At 35.9% G+C, this 12,297-nt stretch overlaps 1 protein-coding gene across 1 annotated transcript; it reads left to right on the top strand.

Annotated features, from left to right (window-relative positions):
• The first annotated feature begins 306 nt into the window (after window positions 1-306).
• LOC104907540 (AT-hook motif nuclear-localized protein 19) lies at window positions 307-2,290 on the top strand. Its single transcript, XM_010696479.4, has one exon. The coding sequence runs from the start codon at window positions 879-881 to the stop codon at window positions 1,800-1,802; it is 924 nt and encodes a 307-aa protein (XP_010694781.2). The 5' UTR covers window positions 307-878; the 3' UTR covers window positions 1,803-2,290.
• Window positions 2,291-12,297: the final 10,007 nt, after the last annotated feature.

Here is a 12,297-nt window from a genome sequence, read left to right as displayed (position 1 = left end):
AGAACCATTAACAAGTACTATTATCATGTATAAAATAACATAATATATATATATATATATATATATATAATATATATATATATATATATATATATATATATATATATATATATATATATATATATATTATACTCCTAGTATTTCTTAAATTCTTACATATCCAACATAAAAATTCTCTTTTTCTCCTTTTGTACTACTTAACACATAAATTAATCCAATAAGCCCCCATCCGTTGAGATGTCGGGGCGCGAGAAAACGACGTGCTCTCCACTTCCTCACGCGCACGCGACCCTATTCTCTAAAATTTGGTCCACTCCCAATATTAATTATATCTCTCCTCTTCTCCATTTTTATGTCTTTTCTTACTGTCACAAAAACAATAACCCTAATTTTTAGCTAGACAAACACAAACAGTTGTTCTACCAAAAGTCAGAGAAAAAACAAAAAAAATTCTAACACATAAATGTCTTCATATCAAGGTTTCCCATAACCTTGACATATATCAACCATATTTCCTGCTAGCTTGGCCTGTTACACTAATTAGACAATTATCCAAGATACTATATGATTTTAGTATTTTCCATATTAAGAGAGAGAAAGAGAGAAAAAAAAAACGCCAAAGTATAGTACTCCTACCCACCTGATAAGCAGGAAGACTTTGTAACTGATCCTATCATATATTTGCTTGTCACCCTACTACTACATAGAAAAGAGGAGCAAAAAACGAAACAAAAGGAAGAAGATCATATTGATTAAGTGGTGAATTTAGCTAGCTAGTGTTTTTTTTATTGCTAGCTGAGAAGATCTAAAAGGTGATCTAGCTAGTTTGAGGTATTTGAATTATATATTGAGTATTTAGGTTGATTTGGTGAGAAGAGATGGCGAATCCATGGTGGACAGGACAAGTAGGTTTGCAGGGTTTGGAGTCAACTTCATCTGGGATGAAAGTGAAGCCAGATCTAGGTATATCTATGGGAGCTGATCATTACCACCACCAGCAGGTGGAGGATGATGAAGAGGAGAGAGAAAACAGCGATGAGCCGAAAGAAGGGGCGGTGGAGGCACCGTCTAGACGGCCTAGGGGCCGTCCACCAGGGTCGAAAAATAAGCCAAAGCCACCAATATTTGTGACTAGGGATAGTCCAAACGCGCTGCGTTCTCATGTTATGGAGGTGGCAGGCGGAGCTGATGTTGCGGATAGCATCGCCAACTTCGCCCGTAGACGCCAGCGAGGCGTCTGCGTGATTTCAGCTGCAGGCGCAGTAACTGGCGTCACTATACGCCAGCCCTCGGCGGGGCCAGGTGGGGCAACTGTAGTAGCCCTACATGGCCGGTTTGAGATCTTGTCTCTTACGGGAGCTTTTCTCCCCGGGCCGGCCCCACCTGGCTCCACTGGGCTTACCGTCTACTTGGCTGGGGGACAAGGCCAGGTAGTCGGTGGAAGCGTAGTAGGGCCGCTTATTGCAGCTGGCCCTGTTATGGTTATTGCCGCTACTTTCTCCAACGCTACCTACGAGCGGCTACCGTTGGAGGATCAGGAAGATGAGCAACCAGGGCAAGTTGGTGGCGCGTCTGGATCACCTCCAGGACATCAACAACAACAACAACAACAACAACAACAACAACAACAACAACAACAGCAGCAACATAGTATGGGTGGAGATCCTTCTTCTGCCCTAGGAATGTATAATTTACCCCCTAATTTACTCCCAAATGGTGGAGGAAGTAGTGGTGGTGGTGGTGGAGGTCAAATTAGTCATGAAGCTTATGGTTGGAATCATGGTGGTCGCCCTCCTTTCTAACAAGAACAAGAATAAAAATGATCAAAAGATGGATTAATTTTCAGGTAAATTAGTCATCTTAATGATCCTATACTATATGATGCACTACTTGTATTTTGTTGGTGTTAATTTGTAGTTGAGAGAAAGAGAAGAGAGGTTCTAGATATGATAAATGATGGGTTTTTTCTTGTAAATTTTAATGTTTCTCTCTATCTAGTCTAGGGTTCAGCTTTACATGTACTGATCTCACAAAACAAAAAACATGTCTTTTTATTTTTGTGTATGAAAACTCGCAACTCTTTTGAATAACAATTTGACTGATGAAAAGAGTTGAATGAAGTAGAGAGAGAATCCTTCATAGATAGGAGCAATATTAGCGTGGGAGTGCTCAAAATTCTTAAATGCTTGTCTTCTTGTTTTTTCATTATTTGCTGGTTTAATTTGAAAATTTTCCTGAAAATCTGTAACTTTGATACTCATAAAAATTATTGTTAATTCTTCTGCACTTATTTTCATGCCTTTCTTGTTTAGTGAGTAATGTTATGGTATTATTTTGATGACCTGCATCATCTTTTTCTCATCCTTTTAAAATATGAGTATATGTTTTTGCTGATGCTTTTTTTTGCGTATTGTTTCTTATTCTTTTCTTTCTTTAGTTACTTCCCCATAAACATTACCTTAAAATAAGCTATTATTTAATCAAATTATGTACTTCATCATCCACAATCTTTATTACTCCATGAATTTCTCAAAAAAATACTACATGATTTTGACTTTTAATATAAGTCACAAACCTAACTCATGGCTTTGTTAGTCCAATTATTATTGTATAAATGCAGCCTCTTTCTGTTTTCTGCTATATTATATAGGAGTATTACAATAGGTTTAATCTCTTTTTTATCTTCATCGGAAATGATTGGTTCAGGATTCCGTATGTTTTCCTTATAGTTCTACATGATTAGTAATCCACATTGAATTTATGTAATACTTCTATGTACTTGTAAGTTTTTCCGAGCTTGTTTCATTGAAGGTTAGCAATAGGTTATTCTTTTTCTCATTCTTGATTTTTTTTTTTTGTTTTTGCATCTTGTCACCTTGCTTGAGATTGCCGATTGATTCCTTGCGTACATACAGGGTGTTCTTCTTAATATGTAGTCAAGTTTCTCCGTTCCTTGCTTTAGTTGTTAAAACAATAGTCGGAATAATGTAGAAAAAAAGGGTATTAGCCTTTATTATTTTTTATTTCTTCTAGCTAGTGAAGTTCTTCTAATATGTAATCAGAGGGGAAACAAAGAATTGAAATGGTCCTAATTTCAAAATAATACACATGTGCACTCAATAGTTTTTTTTACACTGAAGTATACTTGATCATAATTTCTGCATTATATTATATGACAGATTCTTGCAGGGAACATGAAGAGTACCACTCTTATATAGTGAACTAGATTCATGGAGGGAACATGAGTACTAACCAAACCTTACATATATATATAAGTGAATTCATATGAGAATGCATACATATATGTAAGTTAGTTCATATGAGAATGCATACTTATATGAGGAATGAGAATGAATTTTATGCGATATTGTAATTCCAAAAAATGAATATTAAAAAAAAAAATCAATTTTTTTTTTCTTTTTCTATTGGGCTCAAAATTTTTTTTGGGGGGTATAACTCTAATGAACAATTGTTTTAACTCTAATTCAATCGTGTGGTTGAGATTCATTCTTATTTCTCAGGTAAGAAACATTCTCATGTGATCTTGCCCCTATATATATATATGTGTGTGTGTGTGTGTTCGTATGTGGACCACTCTTGTGGTGAAATCCTTAAGAATCACCATTTTCTCCTTATTTTATGAAAATTATGTTCATTTATGTTTTGCTTATTTTGTGTTTACTCATTCAACATATTCATCCTCATTTCGCAACGTTTTTGCTCATTTTTATATTTTTCTAATTTAACTTTTTTATAATCATTTTACATTTATGCTCATGTTAAGTGGTTCTCACCACAAGAGGGTTCAAATTATAACCTGATCATTCATATATATATATATATTTCTTATGAGAACCACTCATTTGTCCTTATCGGAGGCTGTTAGCTGTAGCATTTTGACTTTGGAGGAACTTTGATGTTAGAGTATAGATAGCAATAAAAAGCTATGTGGCATGTAATCTCAAATAGATGACATCCGATCACTAATTGCTAGTAAAAGAAAAGCTAACAAATGTTATGGTCGCTAATAGGCTATTAGCTAGGTTTTGCCGAATGGATTCATAAATTGTCTTTTACAGTTTAACATATCTATTAAGCATTTGTTGATTCCACTTGTGATAGAGAGCTCACGATAAGTAATTACTCTTCCTAGTCCCTCATCCCATTATGTAAAATTTCCTATCAAATTCTCTAAAACCAGTTTGATGAAAGGTTATAAAAGTTCATATAACAAAGTAGCTAATATTCATACACATGACAATATGATAGGCATATTATTATAAACATATCAAAGTTACGAATCACTTTCCTATTTAAATGTATAGGTTTTTATGTTATCAAACAATAAGGGTATATTGTTATATTATGGAGTGAAAGTTACTCATACTATTTTCGTTTACCTAAGAATTTTTTATGTGATTGTTAGGATCGGTGGCATACTTAATTATGTGTTTGCAAGCAATAATAACGACAAATTAACTCAAGAAATAATAATTAAGATCACACATGAAGATTTAACGTGAAAACTCGAGAATCGGGAGAAAAACCATTAATTAATGCACTAGGACTTTCAACGATGTGTATGATACAGGTAATTACAAGGCTTTCAAGATCTTCCAGATCTAACCTAATCACCCTAAAACCTGTGTTTACTTAAACACCTCACATCTTGGCTTTTTCTCTCTCCAACACCTATGCTTGGCATGGAATAGTCAATAACAATAACGACTACAGCATATTTATTCTAGGATAACAATTATGAATCCTAGTTGAATGAGGAAAACTAATTAACAAAGAAAACAAGTACAAGAACTACGACAAAATCAATACCACACGCTCAAACCCACGAGAGTGGTTTGTGGCCTGCAGGGTTTTGAAGACATCCTGATGCAAGCGGGGGTTGTGGCCTGCGGGCTGGCAAAGTCGGTGTGCAAGCTAGATAGCCAAGCTACGGGCGTGGCACGAGAACCTCCAAGGTTGCGGGCCATTCCCTCCTCGTGTCACTTCTTTTCCTAACAATCTCCCACCTGAAGATTGGTAAAAGTGATGAACACACCGCAATAAATATGTAGGCTCAAATCATTAGATCAGATCCACCTAGCCATTCAACTTGATAACAAAGTCAACACAACACTATCCATGGGACTTGTTAACATCGTACTTAAAGCATACGACCACTCATCTCCTATATATGATAATTTGTCTAATCACCTTGCACCGCTGGTACACCACAAGGTACGCTTCCTGAACACCAACCAGAAAGACTTTCGACACAAGAGGTAAGCACAAAACTCTAATCGTGAGATCACACACCATGTTCATGCTCCCTCCCGCGCAATAACCTATTACCATACTCGATTTCTCAGTATACAACATCAGTGTAAATATACATTCCTTCAGCACGTCTGTTTCTTAAGGCCACTGAATTCCTGAGAGACTCCCAACTTTACTACACAGTTCTCTACCAAGGCTTACTACGTGTCTACGCGCACAGGTTTCCGACCAAAATCGCGAATTTCTATGAAGAAAACGTCAAACCGTACAACACCTAGTCATTGTTGTTCGTTCTACCAGGGACACTTATGCTCTTCTACCTTCATATATTGTTTCTAGATTCTTGTCAATAAACTATTATTACCTGGCAACATAATCTATCCAACATGTCATACCATGTTCACTCATGTAATTGACACAAAAGCTTCCAGCGTCTCTCTTGTCAAAGTCGTCGACCCGAGCAATGTTGCTTTCGTCTTGATCTTCTTGCATGTCAAAAACACTATTACGAACCTCCGACAATAACGAAACCCATCTCGACTCTGATCCCAATTGTTAGGATCGATGGCATACTCAATTATGTATTCGCAAGCATTAATAACACATAATTAACTCAAGAAACAACAATAAAGATCACACACGAAGATTTAACATCCAAACATTCATATGAGAATCGAGAGGAAACCCACAAATCAATGCACTAGGATGTTCAATAATGTGTATGATACGATGAATTACAAGGCTTCCAAGATCTCCCCAGTCTAACCTTATCAAGCTAAAACCCGTATTTACCCAAACACCTTACATCTTGGATTTTTCTCTCTCCATCACCTATGCTTGGCATGGAATAATCAATAACAACAATGGCTACAACATATTTATACCAGGGTACATAACAATAAGAAGTCCTAGTTGAACAAGGAAAACCAATTAACAAAGAAAACGTGTACAAGAGATGCGACAAAAATTAATACCACACGCCCGTCAGGGCGGCTTATTAGGGGTGTGCACCGGTCTAGGACCGGACCGGAACCGGTGGGAACGGTGGACCGAAATTCGGGATAAATTCCGATCCGGACCAGATTTTTTTTTCCAAACAAAAAATCTTTTTATTTTATTAGAATATATTTATAAATTATATACATTAAATATCAATAAGTATAATTAATAACAATTCTTAAAGAATAAATAGTAAGTTTTTAAGTTTCTAATTTCTACCTTCTAAATTTTTTTCTCTAAAATTCCGGTCCAATCTGTCTGGACCGAACGGGAATCCTAATATTTCGCGAAACGCGGACCAGACCGGTTTGTGCACACCTTTACCTCCTATATATATAGCCTGCGGGTTACTGAAGACGTCCAACTGGCGCGGGCTATGGCCTGCGGATTGGCATACTACGTTTATTTGTTGGACAGCCAAGCTGCGGGAGCGACATGAGAGCCTCCAAGGCAGCGGGCCATTTCATTCTCGTGTAATTGCTTCATTCCAAACATACAAACACCTACACAACACTTCTTTACACATCTCCACATCATTACCCAACAATTTATTTAAGGGCTCCTTTCGAAAAGGTCTCATACTAATGTAGTTGGTGAACTCTTATAAACTAGGGAAATCCTTATCTCTCCGACGTGAGACTTGGGATGTATACCCAACAATCCTCCACTCAGACCAAGGATCACAAGTTTCCCCTCTAGCTAAAACCCCTCTAATCATCTTGTACCGCCATCAACCTACGAAACACGCCACTTGACCACCACAATATCAAGAATATATTCGACACAAGGCACCAAGCACAAATTTCCTTTCATGAGGTCACACTGAGAGCCTCCACATCTCCTTAGATCTCATGCACCATGCCTCACAGTTACGCGTGGAAGCACATTGCTCTACAGCTTGTATATCCATGCATTAATTTAGTCAAACTATCTTTTGAGAATCATATAGAATACCACCAAAGACTTGCAGCTATGCCCTAGAGCTACAACGCTCTACACCTTGCGTGCTCCATAAAGTCGACCGTGGGGTCCACCACTGTATTCCCGTTCACCTAGCCGAACTATCGGCTCTGATACCATTTGTAGGGACCATGAGTCCGCCTGCAGTTTCATCATTATTATGATATTGTTTGCTTTGGGCCTAGCCCGAACGGATTTGTTTTGGGCTCCTACTCAAAAGGCCTCATACTAATGTAATTGGTGAACTCTTATGAATTAGGGAACTTCTTTTTATCCCTCTGATGTGGGTCTTAGGATGTATACCCAACAATAATATGTAACCTTTGTTATTTGTATACGCATATTAATAACTCTTTTCTTATATTGATAATGACTTGGAAAATAATAATGATAAAATGATGCAATTGTAAGTAAAACTAGATTAGATTAAATATATGAAGATTGGTAACTAATAAAGGCATCTAGAGTGACCTATCTAATATGATCTAATGCGAAGGTTCAATCGTATACCTCAATAAACAAAGATTATAGTGCACTAAATGAAAGGCGCGCCCTATGATCACCGATGACCCTCTACCAATACATTCTGGCATCAGTTATACATGCTTAATATCAAGTAATTTTGCATATCAAAATCCATTAAGAATAGCAACCTTAATGAAATTCCTAATTCTACCTATATTTTGGAGTTTATCATGTCCACATTTGTCTAACAACTTATTATTCAACTTCCTTACTATTCTAATTATCCGTAATCTAGTATTGACAACAACTTATGATTAATCTTCTCATGTTTTCATTCTAGCAAATTCCATACATATAGTTCACAAATTATTACCAATTCCACAATATATTGTTGACTATCATACGAGCTACTAGGATATAGTCAACAACCCATTTTATTAGACATACCTCTCCTAACATTAAATCGGTGTACCTTCAATTTACAACATAGCTACTTGTTTATTAGCATTCTTTCAAATTCAAGAAAAGTTGTTTTCGAAGTTTCTTTATTTGGTTTGTAAAAAGTGGAAAATAATTCTTCTATGGAAACAATATAATTTCTTCCTGAAGGAAACAATACCACATTTGCATCCTATTTCTTACTTCCCTTGTCCTCCTTCCGTGTCATTCTTCATTTTCACTCTAACTTATCATGTATGAAAGAAAAAAAACATATAAAAGAAAACTAATCTGAATTGTATTTTCTCCTAGAAACCAATTTATAATTGAGTTTTTAAGTTATTTTACGCTCTTTCTTCAATTTGTCAAAGAGAAAAAAGTTGATTATCCATCAGGTCATCACAAAGTGATGTGAATGGATCAAAAGTATCATTTGAGCCAAGAGAGAAATCAACCCAGAGATAATAAAGGTTTCAATAGGTACATAACTGCTACGCCACAGATAAATGATCAAGTCAATATTACGTAAACTCACACCTATCGAGTTGGGTCAGATTATGCTTAACCTATTTTGCATGTATGTCGAGAAAGTGCAATAATAGGCAAAAGCTCGGCAACCCAGGGGAATGATATGAACAATTTCCTTGATTAAGCAAGTCAAATGAATCGAAATATGCAGAAGAGATACATGAGTTATTATTGAGTGCTTGTTGGGTGTAACATGTTACACCACAACTTATTGTGTAATAAATGCTCACATCACTAGTAGAATAAACGCTTATTGCTGCGGTCAAAAAGTGGTCTATTGCTGCGGTTTTGGGCGCGCATCAATTAAGGGGGCAACAATAGGTAATAATTATATTGCTGCGGTTTCAAACCGCGGCAATATTTGAACATATTGCTGCGGTTTCTGGGTAAAACCGCAGCAATGTACTCCCTCCGCTTTTATTTATTTGCTACATTCTTGTTTACACAATAATTTAGGAGATGTCCCTTTCATTCTTTTTTGGTGTATTTTTTGACCCTTTTAGCATTAAATAAGGTGGAAAAAAGGAAAAAAGTGTACTTTTTGGTGAAAAAAGAGGAAAAACAAATATAATACTATTACTTTTTGGTGGGCCAAGTCTCCTAATAAGGAAATGTAGCAAATAAAAAAAAGCAACCCTTTTTGGAAAATGTAGCAAATAAATAAAAGCAGAGGGAGTATTTATTTTTTATTTAAAACGTGCAACATATTGCTGCGGTTTTTGCTCAAAACCGCAGCAATAGGTCCTGGTACAGGTAAATTTTTTTTTTTTGTTTTTGGCATTTGTCAATTAAATTTGAAAAATCAAAAAACAAATTGAATATGAAATAACATATGAATCTGGCTGAGTGGCATGTTCGTTGAAGATTTTCAAAGACTTGCATATGCACAATTTCAATGTATGGTCGCGCATCGTTTGGTTGGGCTTACTGAATTTTCAAGAATGTTAACAATCACTGAGTCTCCAATAGATGATTCAAAATGATTACATCACACTAAAAAAGTAGATCATAAACTATTGATCAGAAATCAGACTGCTTCTTATCAAATTTAATGAAAATTTACAAAAAAAAATCCTAAAATAAAATCTACAAACAAATTAAAAAACGAAAAAAAGGACAAAAAAAAGAAACGAAAACAAGGAAACGAAAAACAAAAAGGGAAAAAAAAAAGATCTGCTCTGCTCTCTGTTCTCGTGAAAACCCGGCTCTCGTTTCTCCTAAAAACCCGTTGTGAGGGTAGAGAACGACGAACGGTCTGAGCGTCAGTCGAACGGTTGAACGGAGTTGTCATCGATCTGAATCGCCGACAAAGAATAACCGGCCGACGAAGAAAACCACGCTGACGAAGAAAAACCGGCCGACGAAGAAAACCACACTGACGAATAAAACCGCGACCGGCTGCCGAAGAAAACCGCGAGTGACAGCCGAAGAAAAACCACGACCATCTGACGAAGAAAATCGCGACCGTCTAATGATATTCGTTGGTGATGATTAAGAGGAGAAGAGAGGCGAAGAATTGAGAGGAGAGAGGGGCGGGAGTGAGAAGAGAGAGAGAGAGGAGAGAGGGGCGGGAGTGAGGAGAGAGAGATGTGAAGAGGCGCTGCTGGGAGAAGGTTTCGTTTAGGGGTTAGTGAGCGAGAATACTATTATATAATATTGGGTTTTTATATTGCTGCGGTTTTTTAAAGAAACCGCAGCAATATATTAAAATATTAAAATTTTAATATATTGCTGCGGTTTCTTTAAAAAAACCGCAGCAATATAGCTGGTCAAAGTAGTCAATCAAATTTGAAAAATTGTCCTATTAACATCTATTGCTGCGGTTTTGGTTGGGAACCGCAACAATAAGATTATTTTCGATTTTTTTGACGTAGTTTATTGCTGCGTATAGGTAAAACCGTAACAATATGACCGCAGCAATAAGCAATTATTCTACTAGTGCATGTGTGAACTAATATCTCTTTCATGTCTTTATTGGTTTATTTCATATCATGTTGAAACTTTTTTATGTCATTTTAAAGTTGTTATATGTCATCTATACATATTCATATACCATCTTACTATCATAGACATATATCATTATTAAAAATGATATCAATCTATATCATTTTTTGGTTGAGTTTTGTATCATTATTGTCAATTTTCATATCATGTAAAGTCATTTCCTTATAATTTCGCCACCTTATATATTTTGCTTATTTATCATATTCAACTCCAAACGTGCATCATTAATCAAGAAACATATTTCATTTGCAAACTAATTTGTATCATTTCCACAACATGAAACTAGTTCATTCACCAATCCACAACGATAGCATAATCTCATTTAAATATCACCAAAAAAATTCATTTGAATACTTTGCTACTGTCATGTATTAGGTATATCCATAATGAATGTTAATAATGTTTCAATATTCTTAAGCTATGGATTATAATCGGTTAAATCGGAATAGTTCGAATTTAATTACCTATGCTTCTCAGTCATGCTGAAACTCCATAAACCGTAATTTGATAAATTCCATACGATTTTTTCACCATAAACCCCCGACAAATTGCGAAATTCACCATATACCCTTAATGTTTTATTCCCCATATACCCTTGAGTTTCCAAAAACGTTCACCAAATGTCCTTTTTCTAACGGACGTTAAGTTGACGTTTGCTTTATTTACAAATTTGCCATTATTAACCCCTAATCTTAACTCATAAATCCCTAAACACTAACCTTAATCTCAACCCTAACACTAACCCTAAACCAGCACCCCCCCCAACCCAGCTTATCACCCCTCCCCCTCCTCTCCATCCCCGCAACCCCATCTCCCCCTTCACACTAGCACCTGCTCTTCACCAACGACGTGTCGCACTGACTTCATCACCACGCCGCCAAAACCACGAAGACTGAGTAATTGTAAGGATTTAGCAGTTCTCTTATGGTATGGCGATGAAGGAGTGAGGACACAGAGAGAGTTGTCTTTAGATTTATAAGATTCGAGAGAGCATCTTCGAATGAAAAAGTTTGAAGCTCAAGAGAAACTAATATGGTCTGAGGATGAGAGAAAATTGGGAGGAAGAAGGGAGATGAGAGAGGGGGAAGCAGCAGAATTTTCGAATATCTTTGATTAATATTTTAATTCACATGTGTGAATTGGATGTTACATCATTATTTATGGTGTAACAATTACACCTAACACTTTATGGTTATTATTTTGTATTGTGAATATTATTTTTTAACCTTTGTTCATTCATTCATTTCATTGCTTCCCACTTATTCAAGCGTTTCAAAAATAGATAATAAATTTAACATTTTTGACTCGATGAGTAAACTCTAATTAAACTCATTTTCGCTTGTAATTTATGGGGTATTTGGATTTGAGTCAAATCGAATTTCAAGTTGAATTTTTTTTTAAAAAAAACTGAAAATCAAATTGAATCAGAATTAAATTTTCGTGTCGAATTAATTTTTGACAAGTCTATTATAGGGTTTATCAAAAACATTAAGTAATTTCGTCATTTTCAGTCCCAACTAAAGATTATTTCTGAGCAGTTCCAACAATATATCACTTTTGCCAAATTTGGTCCCAACAGGTTAATAACCAACTACAACAGGGAAAACAAATTTCAGTTTTTTTTTCCCA

The sequence above is a fragment of the Beta vulgaris genome, chromosome 4, assembly GCF_026745355.1.
Source record: "Beta vulgaris subsp. vulgaris cultivar EL10 chromosome 4, EL10.2, whole genome shotgun sequence".
NCBI classification, from domain to species: Eukaryota; Viridiplantae; Streptophyta; class Magnoliopsida; order Caryophyllales; family Amaranthaceae; genus Beta; species Beta vulgaris.
Note: the sequence above shows the minus strand (reverse complement) of the source record. Positions and strands in the feature narration are given on the sequence as shown.

What these genes read in the sequence shown, in the direction of transcription:
- LOC104907540 (XM_010696479.4), top strand. Translation starts at nt 879, where the DNA reads ATGGCGAATCCATGGTGGACAGGACAAGTAGGTTTGCAGGGTTTGGAG.